General features: G+C 36.4%; 1 protein-coding gene across 1 annotated transcript in view; it reads left to right on the top strand.

Moving 5' to 3' along the window:
* TM9SF3 (transmembrane 9 superfamily member 3) overlaps window positions 1–17,266 on the top strand; it is a 45,588-nt gene that overhangs the window by 4,477 nt on the left and 23,845 nt on the right. Inside the window, exons 2-4 of the mRNA XM_069019472.1 lie at window positions 3,742–3,937; window positions 10,347–10,469; window positions 15,310–15,470. Coding sequence (XP_068875573.1) covers window positions 3,742–3,937; window positions 10,347–10,469; window positions 15,310–15,470 — 480 coding nt within the window. The remainder of the gene's footprint in view (window positions 1–3,741; window positions 3,938–10,346; window positions 10,470–15,309; window positions 15,471–17,266) is intronic.

Here is a 17,266-nt window from a genome sequence, read left to right as displayed (position 1 = left end):
AGACACATCCCTGCAGCCCAGTGCTCTGATCAGGCAGCGTGACCGTATTGTGCTGCTTTGGAACAGATGTCCTCAGCTGTGATGAGGGTTGGGGATGATATGTAGTTGCACTTGAGGTGCAGGTTGGTCCTCCACCACCGGGTTGGCAATTACAGAAAAAACTTCCTGAAGGTTTATCTCCCCTCAATCAGACTGTAACAGCTATATGGTAGGTAACTTGTGTCGATGCTGAGGCTTTTCAGGCTGCATCTGTAAATATATCATTATATATTCCATATAGTTACTGAAATTACTGAGCTGATATTAAACGTAGTGCAGAAAAATATGCAAAGCTTACAGACATTTTTTCATAAATTACAGTAAGTGAAGCATAAATAAAATTGTGTTTTGTAGTCTTTTCTCACATGTGGAAGTACTGACCATGACCAAGTTGTTAAATGTTTGTGTCTGTGAATATAATTAGGATATCTGAGCTATATGCAGTATATTGTCCCTTCATAGGAACCAAAACCAGAAGAGCTTGCTGAGATCTGCCAGAGTACAGATTGCAGTATCTTATTTGTTGACCGTCTTTGCCTTGTCATTTAATATGTTCATCTTGGCTTATTTTATGTTCTCTCTCTCCCGTAGCGTGACCTTTTTGCTGAGAGGTGTATTATATGTAAGCCTTCTCAAAACCTAGTGGTCCTCATAAAGAGGTGATGGTACAGCCTCCTACAAGATACTCTAGTTCTTTGTCTTGCCTAAATAAGTTTTCTTTGCGTTGACATTGTTATTTGTTGTAGATGTTTTGATATTATGAAGGCACTAATGAAAAAAGAAAACAAACCAAACAAAAGCACCACTACCAAACCACCACAAACTTGAACTCTTTAATAGCACTGTGTTACTACCAAATTACCCTTCCACTAGGCTAAGAATGTAAGGATGAGATATGTCATGTCACAGAAATGTATTTAAATGTGAAAGCTCATCTTTATAACTAACAATGAGCAAAACCCAACGTATGTAAGGAGAAGAAAATGTCCTTGAGTTTCTACTAGGCACCACCCCCAAATTTAAGCTGAAGTAGCTTAAGTTGTTTTGCTTACTACAGCACTCTTGATTTGGGGAGGCCACCCGGTGCACCTGATGGATGGCAAACGGCTGTGACTAAGGACTGCTGAGTGTGTGGTGTAGCCTGGGCTGGCTGAGGTGTTGTGTTTGTTTATGTAGCAGTCCTGAACAGATTTATATCGTGCTGTTCTGGGGTGATTGTGAGAAAGGAGGAAGTGATAAATGCAGAGTGAATTCTTTACATTTGATCTGGCTCTTTTGCTCTCTAGAGCAGGCTGATGGCATCTTGGAGTCATTGTGGGAAAAACTTGTAAGCCCTGAAGAGGGACTAAACACCATGCAGATAAGAGACGAGCAAAGACCAAATTTGTTATTGCAGATGTTGTAATTGCTATTTAGTTATATTGGTAGATCAGAAAATGTAGCAAGATTTTGCATATTATGTTCTTAATCTGTTGGTTTCTGCCTCTTCTGTCACTTCTGGTATAGTTCCAAAAACGTGGAGGTCCCAGCTCAGTATGAAGCACGTCAGAAACAAGCAGCTAAGTAAAGCAGTGGTCAGTGCTTTCTTTATTCAGGCACTGTCAAAGATGAACTCACAGACCTAAGGATGTTGTCATATTCTATTACTGAAGGCTGAACAGAGACATAGGTCAACTCACATGTAAGCTGTTTGGTACAAGTAGTGCTAAAGTGGGCTCTTGACAAGTTAAGACCATTTTGAGGAAGGGCTGGAGATATGTTCTGCAGCTGTTAGAGGAAGAAACAGAAGACCTGATAGACGTAACAGGCTAGGAAGAGATACAGACCAGCTTGTCCCGTGCTCCCTTGGCAAGAGCTAGAGTTAGATTTGAAGTGCAGATTCCACTGTCTGCTTCTGCAGCTGAGGGGGTTGGAACTGTGATTTTGCTTTCTTTCTGTTTTCTTTCCCAACTTTCTTTGGACAGCTGTGCTGCACTGGTATAACCTTTCTGGTTGCTGGCAGAGAGCAGGAATGTTACTTTCTCTTACTGTGTTGTTTACTTTTTCTTTGATCCTTCTTAGATATTCTTTACCTGTCAGAAATATTCTGAAGTGTGTACTCTGCAAAGGGGCAGGTTTGTGAAACTGATAAGTGTTTGGTCTCTGCTGCAGCTCAGAATGAAATTAGTAAGATATTTTAAGTTTCTTGTTGGAAATCGCTCACATAAGAGGCTGGAATGACCCTTGTACATCTTTTGTAAACAAAAAAGATGAGCCTTTAATTGAGATGGATTGTTAGTTTAAAGGGATTAAATTATTTTCCAAAGCATGTTTGTTTTAATCCTTGAGTTAACTTTAAAACACCTCATATGAAGAATTTTTTGCATTCTGCATGTACCTAATTATTTCTGCATTAACCTCTTGGTACGACTGTGGTTGTTCAGAATAAATGGAGTTGAAGAACCTTTGTTAATTTGTTTAAAAGGGAGATACAGAACCGTATTCAGTATTTCAGCTGTGCACTATGTAATAGTTGTATCTAATTAACTTTTTACTTTCTTTTCTTCTCCAAGATGTTCTGTGTCTGTGTTTTGGTCTTATAATAGTACTTTATACTTCTGCCCCTAAAAAAATTCAGGACCTATACAGTGATTTGCTTTCATATGGATATAGTTATAAGTAGGTAGTTTTTTTCTGCATTAGAAGTTACATTGCTGTCCCTGTCCCTCTCGTTCTGTTGAAATTATAGGTGAAGAAGTTGTATTGGGTGAGAGGCTTTGTGTAGTAATCAGCAAATCTGATACCTCATCCAGATGCATACAGATGTAATGCAAGTTACTATTTCAGATCACATAATTTTCCTGAATTTATCAGTATTTGAATACTGATAGATTAATGACTTTAAGTACTTTTTTTGTTATTCAGACATAATAAGGGCTTGAAAAAAAATACTGGCTCCTAGACAAGGAATATGTTTTCCTGGATAACAGTAGCTGTGGAAAGTGAAGATTGAATGTTCCCAAGAGAGAGTTTCATGGCAGCCACCAGACTTCTTGCTGTTCTGTTTTTTCACTGTGAGAATGTTAGAAATGCATCAAAATACAGTTCTTCTGTCTGTCTTTGGCTCTTGGCTACTGCAGGTATGCAACAGTTTAATTTTAGTGCTTCCTGTGAGGCATTGTGCTCTTCTGGGAATTTTGAATGCAATTTATATCCTTGCTAAAATGAAAGGGAGCTGCATTTTAGGAAAATACAGTATGTCTGTCAGTGTGAGTAGATTGCCTGACTTCTTTGCGAAGATCTTGTTTAACAAAGACCTTAATTCGGTGTTTCCTTTCTTTCAGTTGAGATAAGCAGAGTTTTGCTTTTAATTGATCTTTGTTTTCACAAAATTAGTAAAAGCTTATTTATTTTCAAGACTTGTGCTTCTTTCCACTTCTGCTCATTGCATCTTCTACATCTTTCTTAAATCCCTCTTGTCTGATACTTCACTGATAGGCTCTAAGAAACTGTATGATCAACTTGGCTTTTTTTTCTAAGAAAGCAGGCTGAACATTTTATCCTGGAATCCCTGTCATGCAAAGACAAAAATGCTCAGTTGTCTTTAAGTGTAACTTTTGCCTGTGATTGATTAACTGCCCTTCTAGTTCATATGAATGAGAGCTTCTTGAACATTTTTATTCTGCTGGGCTTCTCATCTAACTCAATAACTTTATCTTTCAGTACCAAGATAAAGAGGAAGTTGTTCTATGGATGAATACTGTAGGACCCTACCACAATCGCCAAGAAACATACAAATACTTCTCTCTCCCCTTCTGTGTGGGATCAAAAAAAAGCATCAGCCATTACCATGAAACCCTAGGGGAAGCACTTCAAGGAGTTGAATTGGAGTTTAGTGGTCTTGACATCAAATTTAAAGGTAAGCAATTCAAAGTGCATTTAGTCACTAAAAAAAATACACAAACTCTTCAAACTTGATCTTTTAATGAGAAGAACTGAAATTTTGTTGCTGCTAGCAACTGAGTGTATTTTTTATTGTTGTTTGGTACACTCTGCAAGGTTGTGTACTACCACTAGCTTTTGAGTTTACAGTGAAATTTCTTTCTACATGCCCTTGAAGGAATATGCTTGCAGCAGATATGTGCTTCTGAAGTAACTGATATCATTTTACAAAGTAAAACTAAGTTTCCTGCGTATGAATGTTTAAATATGTACTGGAATTAATATTCTGGAATTATCAATTCTGAAGATGTAATTTTTTCCTGTGATGTTGAATACTTGCAGACTTGCTGCAATTGCAAAGAGGTAGCAAGGGCTCAACATCTCAAAGTTTCACCTCAACACAAAGATGATGATTGTATCCTTCTGGTTACTGTCTAGTTCAAAATAACTTTGACAAATACCTTTATATATTGTCTCAAACTCATTATATGCCAGACAGGATGGAGCAGGATGAAGCTGGTCTGTTTTTTTTCCCTGTTGTTTCCTGTCCTCACCATTCTGCCGTAATGTTCCAGAGAAAACATTTAACTTCTTCCGCAAATATATTTCCTGATATTAAGGCCTGAGTCTTCTATTGCATAATTTCTCTGTGTGTGTCCTTTCAGATATCTGTAGCTAGTAATTGCAGAACTTCAAATATTTAACAGATTATTTTTTCCTCTTGAATTTTAACATTTATAAATTTAATTCAGTTTGTGTTTCTGTGTATCTTTTTTCCAGAACACTGCACTTCATTGCATCACTAGTGCTTAACTGGATGGACAACTTAAACATAGTATCTCATCTGAGCATTTACAGTCAGATGGGATTTAGTTTTTGTAAGCTGTAAAAGTTTTATCCAAAATTGGACATATGCAAAATAAGAGACCTGATGATGTTTTTGGTAGCAGTAGGATAAGTTGAATAAAAGATTGTTAGAAAGTTTGTTAATACCTTAAATTCTTCATAATTTTAAAATTTGCATATAGGATAGCATTGCCACACTAAAGGAGTTTGGAGTTGAATCTTTCCTTTTAAAAAAGAAACAGTATGTGTACAAACACTGGAAAACAGTCCCCCTTACTGGTTTGTAACACTTGTAGCATGCTGCAAATTTTACTCAATGTGGGAGAAATAGTTTCCTTTTCAAACTTCATGGAATGTCCTCAGAAACACAAAATGGAAAGAACAGTGAAGGCAACTGGCAGCAATTCGACACAGTGGTGAAGATTAATAAAGCTTCTATTATGAGAATATGGTAAATGTTCGTTTTGACAGCTAGTTCAATGTGTAATTTTTACTTCAAGTACCCCAAGTTTACAAAGAGATTCTTTCATTCCTGTGACCAATGCACTCTCTAGGTGCAGCACCAAATTGAAAAGACTAGATGGTTTGTGAGCTGATGTTCACTGCTATGATGTAGTCAATGCACAGAATTTTAAAAAATTTAGTTATTGTTCTTAACATCTTGAACCTTAGTATAGATTGATAATCTGTATTGGACCTGAAGTGACTTGAACTCCCAACCAAAGTGGCTGCAGGTCAGATGTTTTTTATAAAGCAGATGGTACATGGTAGCTGATTGATTACTAGGTATGTGTACATGATGTGTGAAACTGTACATGTACATGCACTTCTAGATTTTTCTCTTGCAGTCTTCTCTGGATAAAAGATGAAGACAATAATCTCTTTGCTGTTAACTGTCATCCACCAGCTTCTGCATCAGGAGCTGTTTCAGTATTTCTAGCAGTGGTCCATGAAGTGAAACCTGAATGGCAGTCAAGTCTATTTTACTATCCTTATTCTGCTGTTAAAAGTATTAAAATAGTCTTTTTTCCAAATTTCAGAGCAACAAGTATAAACTAATTGTAACAGTAATTATTAGTATTTAACATGAAATTAGTATTTAATATGAAATTATGTAAAATTTGTGTAATCCAAATCCCCTTGATATACAGGTTTTTAAAGGAAAGAAATAGAGCAGAGGATTGCAATGTGAGATTCATTTTTTAGAGGCTTAAAAGCTGTCATGAACCCAGTACAATTTATATCCAATTTATGTGTTGTAAAATTTGGATTTTATAGACCAGTCCTTAAAGTTCAGCATTTGTGTAGAAAATTATTTTCCAGTTTAATTGTTGAAATGTGATGGTAGCTCACTTTTTGAGTTTTTCAGTGACATTTTAAAGGTAGGCCTTGCTCTTGCTGAAGTGGTGTTTGCTTTTTTCTTTTTTTTTTCTTGTAACTAGATTATATCAGTGAAATTGAAATAATTTTTTTTTAACAAATAAGTTTTATCTCAGTGTGATTGATGCATGCTTCAACTCTGTACCAGTGGTCCAGCAGTTGCTGCAATTAAATTGAAACAGGGCTGTTGGTGTTTTTGTGGGTGGTCTGGGTTTTTTGGTTGGTTTTTGTTTTCCTTTTTGTTAACAGACAGAGGCTTGGTTTGGTGCCAATAGATTCATGTGTTTTTAAGTAAAAGATACAGCTTCAAGGACTGTTGAGTATCTAAAATCTGCAGCTGAAATAATTAAGATAATAAGTTATAAACTTGCACAGATTTTCTTCATGAATATGTGAATCATACCTAAGTTCTGAGTTAACAGGCATCTGTGCTTTTCTTTATGTGCATTTGGCATTATGCTAACATTAACAGTTACAGGCATTTCTTTCTCTTTAAATGAGTATTTTATGAGTTTACAAAATTAAATTAGATTTGAACTTCATACTTCATGTTTTTATCCTCTAAAGTGAGTAAAGGGGAAATGCAATTGTTCTAATAAATTTGCTTCTGTAATAAAAAAACAATTCCCTTCTCAACACTGACTGGACAGCAGTAGCAGGTAAAGGTTCATCATATTCAAAGAATTGTTTAGACTACAGCTGTTATTAGCTGAAGTACTAAACTGTGTAAGTAAAACTGGCAGTTGAATCAGTAGGCATTGCTTGTGTTTTTGAACTAGAATAAAGAAATTATGATTTTGCAGAAATGTGCCCTTCTGAGAGTGAAGGTTTCCACTTGAACTCTCATAGTGGTGACTGGTGGGGCAAATCTGCAGTGTATTCAAGTCTCCCTGAAGTAGTGTTTCTTGTATTGAAGTGTGGCCTATGAAAGGACACACGCAGTCGTACAAGATAGCTGGGTTTTCCTTCTGTTACAATATGAGCAATGTTATTCTTATATCACAGGTCTGAAATCTGTATAAATACCTGTGTGAAGAAAGTAATGAATTATTAACATGCACTTACATTGTAATATAAATTTTAAGTTTTCAGTTGACTTAATTATCTTGTCAAGCTAAATCTAGGATAGTAATGCTTTTTAATTAATATGACAAGTTTTTTACTCAAGTATTTGAGTGACATCTTCTGTTACACCTAGGAAATTATTAAATGTATTGAACATTGGGATCACAGCATCTTCAATTTGAAAATTTTGGTGTTACCATACAGTGCCATTAGAGAAGATGAATTGAAAGAGGAACAGGATGTTTTAACAGAATTGCATTTTGCACTTCTTCAGAAATGTTACTAAATGACCATATTTCTAATGGAGAATTCTTCGCCCAAACTTTGTTCTGCAACACCTCTAGAATATATGGCAGCCATCCAGGATGACATTTAGTGTTGTCAGATACAATGAAGTTTGATATGGTTCACATACTTGAATAAAACCCCATTGATCTGACTGTTCATAGGAAATTTGAAATCTGGCTAATCACACTTGCTTTTCTAATGAGTCATGCTTTCATGCTTTTAAAAACTTCCTAAATGTGCTACTGATGTTACGGAAGCTTTATTACAAAGCAGATATTACCTCTTTGACATCCCTGATGCAGATGCAACACAAAACCTGCCTTTAACTTCAGTCTCCTCTTAGATACGCATCCAGCCATAACTTGGATAAGAATTCTCTAACATACAAAACCTTTAGATCTGGTAACGCTGTAATGAAGTAGACATCGGGTTCCCCAGCCACCGAATGCTGTTCTAAGCTTCTTTCATTTAGTAATTTAACACAGTGGATTTAAGCTTGACCACCTAATCCTGTCCTGTAACTAAACGACAGCTTCAGCTGTCAGTGGCTGGAGAAAGGAGCACTTGACTTCATTCACTTGTTTTAGGGGGAGGTGAGAGGAACTGTACAGTGCAAGTATGGTTGAGGGTGACATAATATTCCCTATGTAATGTCATGCCTGTGTTTTGCAAGAATTGAATGAGATTGTTTCTAATGATAACGCTGGGGTTTTATGTATGTGCCCTGGAGCAACTTGTAACAGAGTTAATCCAGATTTGATTATACTATCTCTGTGATGTCTTCTGGTATTCTGAATGCTGGGAGTAAGATCTATAAAAATGGGTGAAGACAGGTTTTTTTGTGGCACAGTGCTATCTGCAGACTGGTGTCAATGCAGTCATTTCACTTCAAATGATATTTCAAAGTCTTTTTTTTTTAACAGCAGCAAACCTCACTGTTTATATCCTAAAGCATTATATGCAGAATGGCTCATTTCAGTTAGTCAAACAAACAAAAATTCCACAGTCTGAAAGCCCCTGGAGTAATTTAGCATAGCTTACAGTCTAACCTACCTGTGCTGGTACCGCTGTGAACCAGAGTCACCTAAAGCCAGCCTGCCCCCCCCCCCCCCCCCCCCGATAACACTTATCCAAAACAGGCTTCTTGCTTTGGCACTGGGAAATGCTTTATTTAACAGCCTCTATCAGTTTCTCTTTTACCTGTGTTTTAATTCACAGCATATTTTCACTTGACCTGTGTGTTGAACAATCCTTTAAGTCAAAAAATGTAGTATTAGAAAGGTGTTATCCTTTATTTGAATATAATATGACAGTGAAGTGCCAAATATTTTGGAAAGAATCCCTACTTAGCAACAAATCCAGAAAATAATGATTCTGGGGTTTGTGGGTTGGCTTCTTTTTTGTCCTTTTAATTAATGTCAAGACAATTTAAAAATCTGTTAAAATGAAAAAGTGCCAAGCAGAGGCATTTTGGGGGTGGGGGGGAAACATAGTCCAAAAAGGATAGGATCCAGCTCAGTAGAGGTGTAAGTGCAAACTTGAATTTGTACATCTGTTTCAGCTGTGGTGCCAACTGTAATGGCTTCCCTCTCTTGAATGTACCAGTACGGGCCCTGAAAATGTTGTCCATGCACTAAAAGTCTTCTTGGTGCATTTGTTGACTTGAATGGTTTTGTTATTCTCTTCTTTTCTCCAGAAAAAAGTTTTGTTGACCAGATGTACTTGATGTATTTTGATTCTTCTTGTTATTAGAGAAATTATGTTTTGTGTTCTATTTATCTAAATATTCTGCTTGCCTTTGCTTTTTCTGTGCAGATGATTTGATTCTCGTTTTAAGCGTTATATTGTAGTTAGTGTATAGAAGAAAGTAAGCTGAATTTTGATACAGATTAGAGCTGTACTTAGGGCATAAATTAATTTTATCTACTAAAATGGGTCCTCAATTCCAGTGATGACAAAAAAGAGGAGAGGAGAAGATGGAATTATTTACTTGTACTGTGTTTCACTATTTGTAGCATGAAAACAGTTACTAAGATGTAGATGAGGGAGCTTGTGTCTGAATCTGTTGCTCTCTGAAGTCCTGTAAATATGCCCTTTTGTCTTCACTTGAAAAGGAAACATTAGTGAAGGAAACTGGAATGCAAAAGAATGGCTGCTAACAGTATAACTTAGGAACTGTAGATGGGGAAGAATAGCTATCTGACTGAAGGAGGTGGATTTATTTTATTTCCAAATGCAGCCTCTTGTGCATTCTTTGCATTAGTCCTATTTTTGTCATGTCTCCTTTTTTTTTTTCTATCTTTACTCTGATTGCTCTGTTTCTCCCTTAGTGGTAGTTCCTTCAAAATTGCTGAGAACTTTAAAAAGTTTTAGGTTTTTTGTACAAGCACTATTCCTAGTCAGTGAGGCTGACTATACTAAAATAGAGAGATAATGTTGTAAACAGTTTTAGGTATTTGTTAATAATTTCATACCTCTTGTTAAAGAGGTCTCATGATCTGTTCAGGTGAATCTGCCATCAGCTTTTGTACCTTTAATTTAGTGTGGGTGAAGCAGCAAAAGGATACTGTGAAACCTTTCCTTATCCGATATGTTGGAAGCTTCTGCATGCAGAAGTGTAGATTTCTGTAAACAATCATGTATTTGCTTTAGTGGTTCCTTTTAAAGTGTCTTTTTTGGTTACCTACTTGAGGATAGCCAAGACAGCTTGGAGACTTCAGCAATGTCCATTCCCCCATTTGCATGGTTTGCCTTCACTTTGAGCCAGTTCATGAATAAGCCTTTAATTGTGGTTTAATTTTTTGCAGATGATGTAATGCAGACTACTTACTGTGAAGTTGACTTGGACAAGGGAAGAAGAGATGCATTTGTGTATGCTATCAAAAATCACTATTGGTACCAGATGTATATTGATGACTTGCCAATATGGGGTGAGTGATATTATGCATTAATAACTGGATTACACCTACTCAAGTCCTGTACTAGTGGGTTCCATGGAGTCATTTAATGACTAAGCTTCATTACAAGAATTTCACAAGAATATAAAACTTACATGCAAGTCAAATTCACAAGAATAGGAAACGAAGTAATAGAGGACGTAGTCTTAAGCTGCGTCAGAGGAGGGTTAGGTTGAGCATCAGGAAGAATTTCTTCACAGAAGGGGTGATTAGATATTGGAATGGGCTGCCCAGGGAGGTGGTGGAGTCACCATCCCTGGAGGTGTTTAAGAAAAGACTGGATGTGGCACTCACTGCCATGGTCTAGTTGACATGGTGGTGTTAGGTCATAGGTTGGACTCAATGATCTCAGAGGTCTTTTCCAACCTAATAAATTCTGTGTGATTCTGTGTAGAATGAGTTGAAGGATTATTGCATGGAAAGAACAGTAGAACGGCTGTACTAGTGAATTACAAAAACAGTGAAAAGCTATTCTGTTTCTCAAGCCCTGATTAAATAACAGTAAGTTCTTAGGTTTAAACTTGTTCAAATGTTCAAGTGAGTGGTATTTAGATAGGTTACACATAAAGTTCGTGTTACTGTGATCCTGAACAAGTTTCATAAAATTATTTCAGAATTTAAAATTTATTTTGCTACTTTTCTTTATTACTAATGCAAAAGCTGTTTGGTTTACTTTTATGGTAATTTAGTGGCTGTTAACAGTGTTGCTTTGTAGTCTGTGTTTATATGGAGTTTTATTTTACTTGTTCTTTTAAATTTCTCCTCTCCTCTTAGTTCTCAAAATTTCTTTTGCTGAATATTATTAATCTGGGCTAAGAAGTGCTTGTGTCTTGAATAAAAATGTGTGTATCTTTAGTACCATTGTCTCCTAAGATCTCTGTGTTTTGTTGCTGCCTCATAACCTGTGATCATATAACTAGTAAAGAGTGCTCTGCAGATTACACTTTGCACTGATAGCAATCAACCAAACTCCTCAAGGCCTAATCTCCCTATTGTAGGTATAAACTGAAAGGAAATGAAAAACAGCCATGAAATGTTTTGGTAAAGTCTTGGTTGCCTGTGTTCCATGAAAGAGGTAAACCTGCCCAAACTAAACAAAATGCCACAACACCTACAAAAATGCAGTTCATGTCATGTGAGAAAAGTTCTTTGATAGCTGGTATGAATATTGCTATCCATCATTTGTTCGTTTTGACAAAGGGTGCCTTTTTTTAGCTCCTGTAATTTTAATTGGTTTTAGAAAATATCTGTCTGATGAACATGGCAGAAATATTAACACTTTATTTATTTATTTATTTATTTATTATCTATCTGGTAGCCAGGAAGGTCTGGGTTTTTTTGGTTTTGTTTTAATGTGTGTGTTTTCAAGAGATACCATTATCATGCCTGAAGAGAAGTACTTAGGTATTGATTTTGTTCTTTTCAGCTGATTTGCTTATTGTGTGTAATGGCTCTGTAGCAGGACTTGGAGTAGACCTGAATTACTTGGTGTGGCCTTTACTGTACTAGTTGTGCACTTGCTGGTAGGCTGTTTAAAAGCATGCATGACTGACAGTTGTTGCTGTAATATTTTTTATGGCTTTGGCCTTTCAGCAAAAGACCAATGAATTATTTTTCTAGACTAGTGACAGGTGTGTAGGCTTTGAATTGCCCAGGGAGGATGGATGCTAAGCTGACTTTTTGGAATCCTATGTGACTAACAAGTCTTGGAGGCTTTCTTTTTTAGGATTGATTTTTCTGGTCATGTTTCATCATCTAAACTGCCAAAGGACAAACATACGTACTAAATCTTCTATACACTGACAAATTTTATGCTCTCAGCTAAAAACCTGTTTTCCTGTGCTTTCAGTGTTTTTAATGTTCCCCAGTAGTATCCTTTTTATGCACAAGAAGTCAACTAACAAACATGTAGAATCTGGGTATCATCTTTCTAAGATATTAAGAAGCTGGTTTTGACAGTTGAGAACCAGGATCTCAAGCTGTGCTGCATAATAGCTGACTGCAGCATCGTAAGTACTGGTAATATTATGTAAGGGTATAATCTGACATCAGGTGTGAAAGCAAGCGATGCTGACAGTTTTGGTCTGTGTCTCCTGGGGGTTAGGTAAAACTAGCAGGACTGCAGATTGGTCAATCTTAGCCTGACTTTTATTCAAAAAAATAAATCAGCTCTTGGTAGGGGGCTGAGAAAGCAGTTGATGCACCTGAACCAATCAAAAGTGTTTATCTGTAAGTGTGAATGAATCTTTTGGACCTTTGTGTTCCCAGTACGGTGGAGAAAACTGTGAATATAGCTTACCTGCAATAATTTTGGTTTTCCTGGGTCTCTGTCCAACAACAGAAATGTTTCGGGCTCTGAGGGCTGCTTAAAATTTAAAGCACTGAGACTTTTGCTGCTCACTGAACAGTTTTCATTTTAAGTATTTCTGTTTTGAATATGGCATGAATGATACTGTACACATGCCTCAGCCAGCTTGCTGGTGCCTTTCAGTGTGTTGTACAGACTTGTCTAGTACCACGTAATGTGGTGGAAGGTAGAGAGACTAAAGAAAGCATCTTTTGCTCGATTGTCATTTTATAGCTGTAACTATTTCTAAATAGTTACTTAACGTCAGTAATTATAAAGAAGAAAACCATTAGGACTGTTTAAGATACGTGAGTGTAAGAACTTAAGTAGTTATGACAGCATCTCTGAAATACGCTGAATACTGAGGAGGGGTTTTTTGGTTTTATGAAGATAGTGTCCAGAATTGGTTACCCTCAGTTTGCATTAAAAATAACTTGTGCTGAACGACGTTTTTGTTACTGTGTGATGGCTGTCATGTTGATCCACTTTATTTGGATTACCTATCTTGAGAACCTTCCTAGCCAGCATGTATTGTATATACTGTATCACCCAATATCCTATTTTTTTCATTGTTGATTCACATCTTGTAGCTGGATTAAACCAAAATTTTGTTCCCTAAATGTAGATGGATAGAGTAGTTTTTTAGTGCTACCAAAACAAAGCTATCTTTGAAGAGTTTAAAAGAAAAAGATTCAGATGGTGCTAAGGTTTGCTGAGAATTCTAGGCAACTTCTCTTTAATTCTATTCTTAAAGCAGACCATTCACTTCTCTGGGCTCATCCAGATGTATTCACGGCACTCCTCCTGCCTCCTGGCAAACTTTAGTTAAGTTCATCCTTTATGTTCTTTACGGTTTTCCACATTGCTAAGGCTCACTGGTATCAGACATGCACAAACATTAATTCTTAAAATTCTCCTGAGAAGTCTTCAAAATACCCTGTAAGGAGTACTCTGCTTTCTGTAAAGACTAGGCATAAATTAACCTTTATTAACTGCTGATGATTGAGGGTAATGACATCAAACTGCTGTTTGATGGCTCTGGAAGGTTTATACTATTTTCTAACCTGAAAAAGGCAACCAGATCTTTTTAAGTGCCTTCGGAAAAAATTATTCCATTTTATATTTTTTCCTGAATTGCTGTCCCACAGTGGCAAGAGAGATTAGCTTTGATTGTTTCAGGACATTCCCTAAGTATGTGGAGCACTGTGTTAGTTCATTCCTTCAGTGAGTGATTGATCAAAATGTTCTTTAGGTAGTTTAGAGGTCTGTATTGTCATGGTTCTGGATACTACCATGGGAACACATGGCATGCCAGGTGCCAGGCTATATGGTGGAGGCACGAACTGGCACGTGTTTCATGTGGATGGCATATACAAGGCAATCCTGACATGAGCATGAGTAAAAAACTTGACAGAAAAATACCACCTTGAAAATTAAAAAACAGATGATACACAAAGGACTTTCCTTTATGTAGCTGGTGGTTTGTGATAGCCTGTTCCATATCCTTCGCCTAATTGTTGTCCCATTCCCTCCACCCTTGTATATCTTGAGTGCTGCTTTTATTGTGACTTTCTGTCTTGTATATCTTGTATGTGATCTTTGATCTTAACATCAAAGATGACAACCTGTAGCCTGTGAACTTGCTGACTGTTAGATTTTTTCTATTTTCACTCAGCACAGTACAGTCTCGAGAATTCTTACGTAGTAGATGAGACATTTTGCACTAACTTACTGAAAATTAATAACTTATTCATAGAATGGTTTGAGTTGGAAGGGAAGATAAAGATCATCTTGTTCCAAACCCCTGCCTGGGCAGGGACACCTTCCACTAGATGAAGTTGCGCAGAGCTCCATCCAGCCTGGCCTTGAACACTTTCAGGGATGGGACAGCCACAACTTCTCTGGGCAGCCTGTTCCAGTGTCTCACCATTCTCACAGTAAAGAATTTCTTCCTAGTATAAAACCATGTTTTTGGCAAACATTGGAAACTTGTGTGCAAACAAGAGCACAAAGCTTGTGTTGGGAAGTCAACTAATGAGGATTACAGAGTGAAAGTAAAATTTTTAAGAGGAGGAAAACTGAGTGAACAAATAGATGGAAGATGGAAAATTATAGAGGTTTTGGCTAAGTTCTGTTAGGGAAGATGAATATGTATTTAGCTAGTTGTTTATCTGGTAAGAATTGCAAATAAAAGTAGAGGCACTGTTGTTGGGTCTTCTGCAGTATTTGTACCTGCATGGTTTTTCTTTTAATGCCATTACAAAATGCTTCTTGCAGAGACCTGTGGATTGAAAGTGGAGTCCAGGTATTAGCGTTGAAAAGAAGAGCATAAGGTCTTCTGTGTTCTCTTTATTTATGTTGCTTTTTTAGCTGACAAAACTTTTGTAATCCATATTTTTTAAAAAGAAATGCAAAATATCTGAAAAGCATACCTCTAATAGATGCTTACACTTGTTTCCTATGCAGGGATTGTTGGAGAAGCAGATGAAAATGGAGAAGATTATTACCTTTGGACTTACAAAAAACTTGAAATTGGTTTCAATGGAAATAGAATTGTAGATGTCAATCTGACCAGTGAAGGGAAGGTGAAATTGGTACCAAACACAAAAATCCAGATGTCATATTCAGTAAGTAATTTTGTGATGCAGGTGTAATAAGAAATTCTACATGGTGAAATAACTCAGAAATAGGTACTTGTATACTGCAACATGTACTGATACTTTAGGCTATGTTAGAGGAAGATGCATCTTCGCTCTCTCAATTATTTTGTTCCGTTGCTTGAAAAACCTTGATAGATTTATTAATGACAAATGTAAAATTATGATTTTTGGAGTACTCCAAACAAACTGGAGCTTCTATAATGTGCAGAAAAGTGTTTTAGTTGGAAAGGAAGATATCCTGAAAGGATGGAGACTAGAGGTATAGAGGACCCCTGAGAAGGTACATGTTGTCTTCATATTTGGACTTCTGATATTTGCATCATAGGTTTGAACTGGATTCTGAGCTAGGATAAGAACCCACTGTAAGCCTTTATGCTTTGCAAGCAGTTAATATCAAAATTTACTTTGTTTTGCAATTCCAGTAGAAATTTCTTATTTATATGATTAATAAGGTTTTAAGTTTCTGAAGCTCTCTGCTATGATATTGAGTTGCTGTGATAAAAGGTAACGAATAAACAATCCTTGCTGGGTGAGACAACAAATTAATTTTTTCAGCTTTCCCCTTTACATAGTTGATGTTACTTAAATGTGTGATGGTTCACTTGTCATGTTCACCACATTTGTATAGTGAAACCATTTCTTAATGCATTGCTTTTCTACCATGTGTTAGCAGTGGATGTCAGCATAGGATTTTATTTCAGAGGATATTCTTGCCACAATTACATTTGTCTTGTGCTGAATAAGTTGTACAGATAAGTTGAAGTGCAGATAACTAGGTTTTGTATGGACTTTTTAGAATTACATTTACACTGATCTCCCTATTTTTACTGCAAAATTGATAGTAGAAATTTCAGGATTTGCTATTTCAAATTCTACCAGCATTGTGAAGTCCATTTGCTCTAAATTTTAAGTTAGCACTGAGTAGCAGCCAGTACTGAAAATAACATAAGATATTCCCGTAAAATACTTTTTATGTACAAAGCTCAGGACTTCTCTGTCCGATTCTGTTGGCACCACTGGGCAGTTGCTGGGCTGGCCTGTGTGTGGTGTTTAATTCACTGAGTGTCTCTGGTGGATTTGTTCTAAGCTGTGCTTCATAGTAGCAGATGCTCTAATGAGAAATGTATCTGCTTAAAACAGTTTTGAAAGCTATTAATGTTTTGAGCTACTAATCTTGAACAAGGTTGTAATTTGAACTGAAGAACATTAATATCAAACCTCAAAGTAAGTACTGCTGGAGTCTTGGGGTTTTTATATTTCTCAGGACTGTGGTGAGTGATTAGGGTGTTCAATCTACATTTATATGCTTTCTTCTACACTCAATAAGAGAACAGCTTTTGGAAAGGATAGTTCCTTCTCATGTATTATAGATATGTACAAGGGGACTGCATTTGTTTCAATATCATTAAAAATCCTGATATTTGTAATTTTTTGGCATGCTTTTGAAAGACATTTTCAGGTAAGCTTGTATTTAGTTTCTAAAATTGTTTTAATTTTAATTTTTAAATGCAATCTTGCAAAAATTCTCAAAAATACTTTGTGCTACCATATTAGTACCATATAGTTCATTAATGCAATTACATTTTCCAAATCCAAAGCAGTCCTCTCTGCAGCTGGTGGAGAATTAACAGCAGTAATATGCTGTTATCCTGTGACAGTATGTTCATAAACACATACTTTTCCAGCTGGTTTCAGAGTATTAATTGGCAATTGAAGTGTCTAGATTCATAGTAATGATAGATAGAGAGAGAGAGAGATAGATT

Source organism: Aphelocoma coerulescens, chromosome 6, assembly GCF_041296385.1.
Source record: "Aphelocoma coerulescens isolate FSJ_1873_10779 chromosome 6, UR_Acoe_1.0, whole genome shotgun sequence".
In the NCBI taxonomy this organism is placed as follows: domain Eukaryota; kingdom Metazoa; phylum Chordata; class Aves; order Passeriformes; family Corvidae; genus Aphelocoma; species Aphelocoma coerulescens.
Note: the sequence above shows the minus strand (reverse complement) of the source record. Positions and strands in the feature narration are given on the sequence as shown.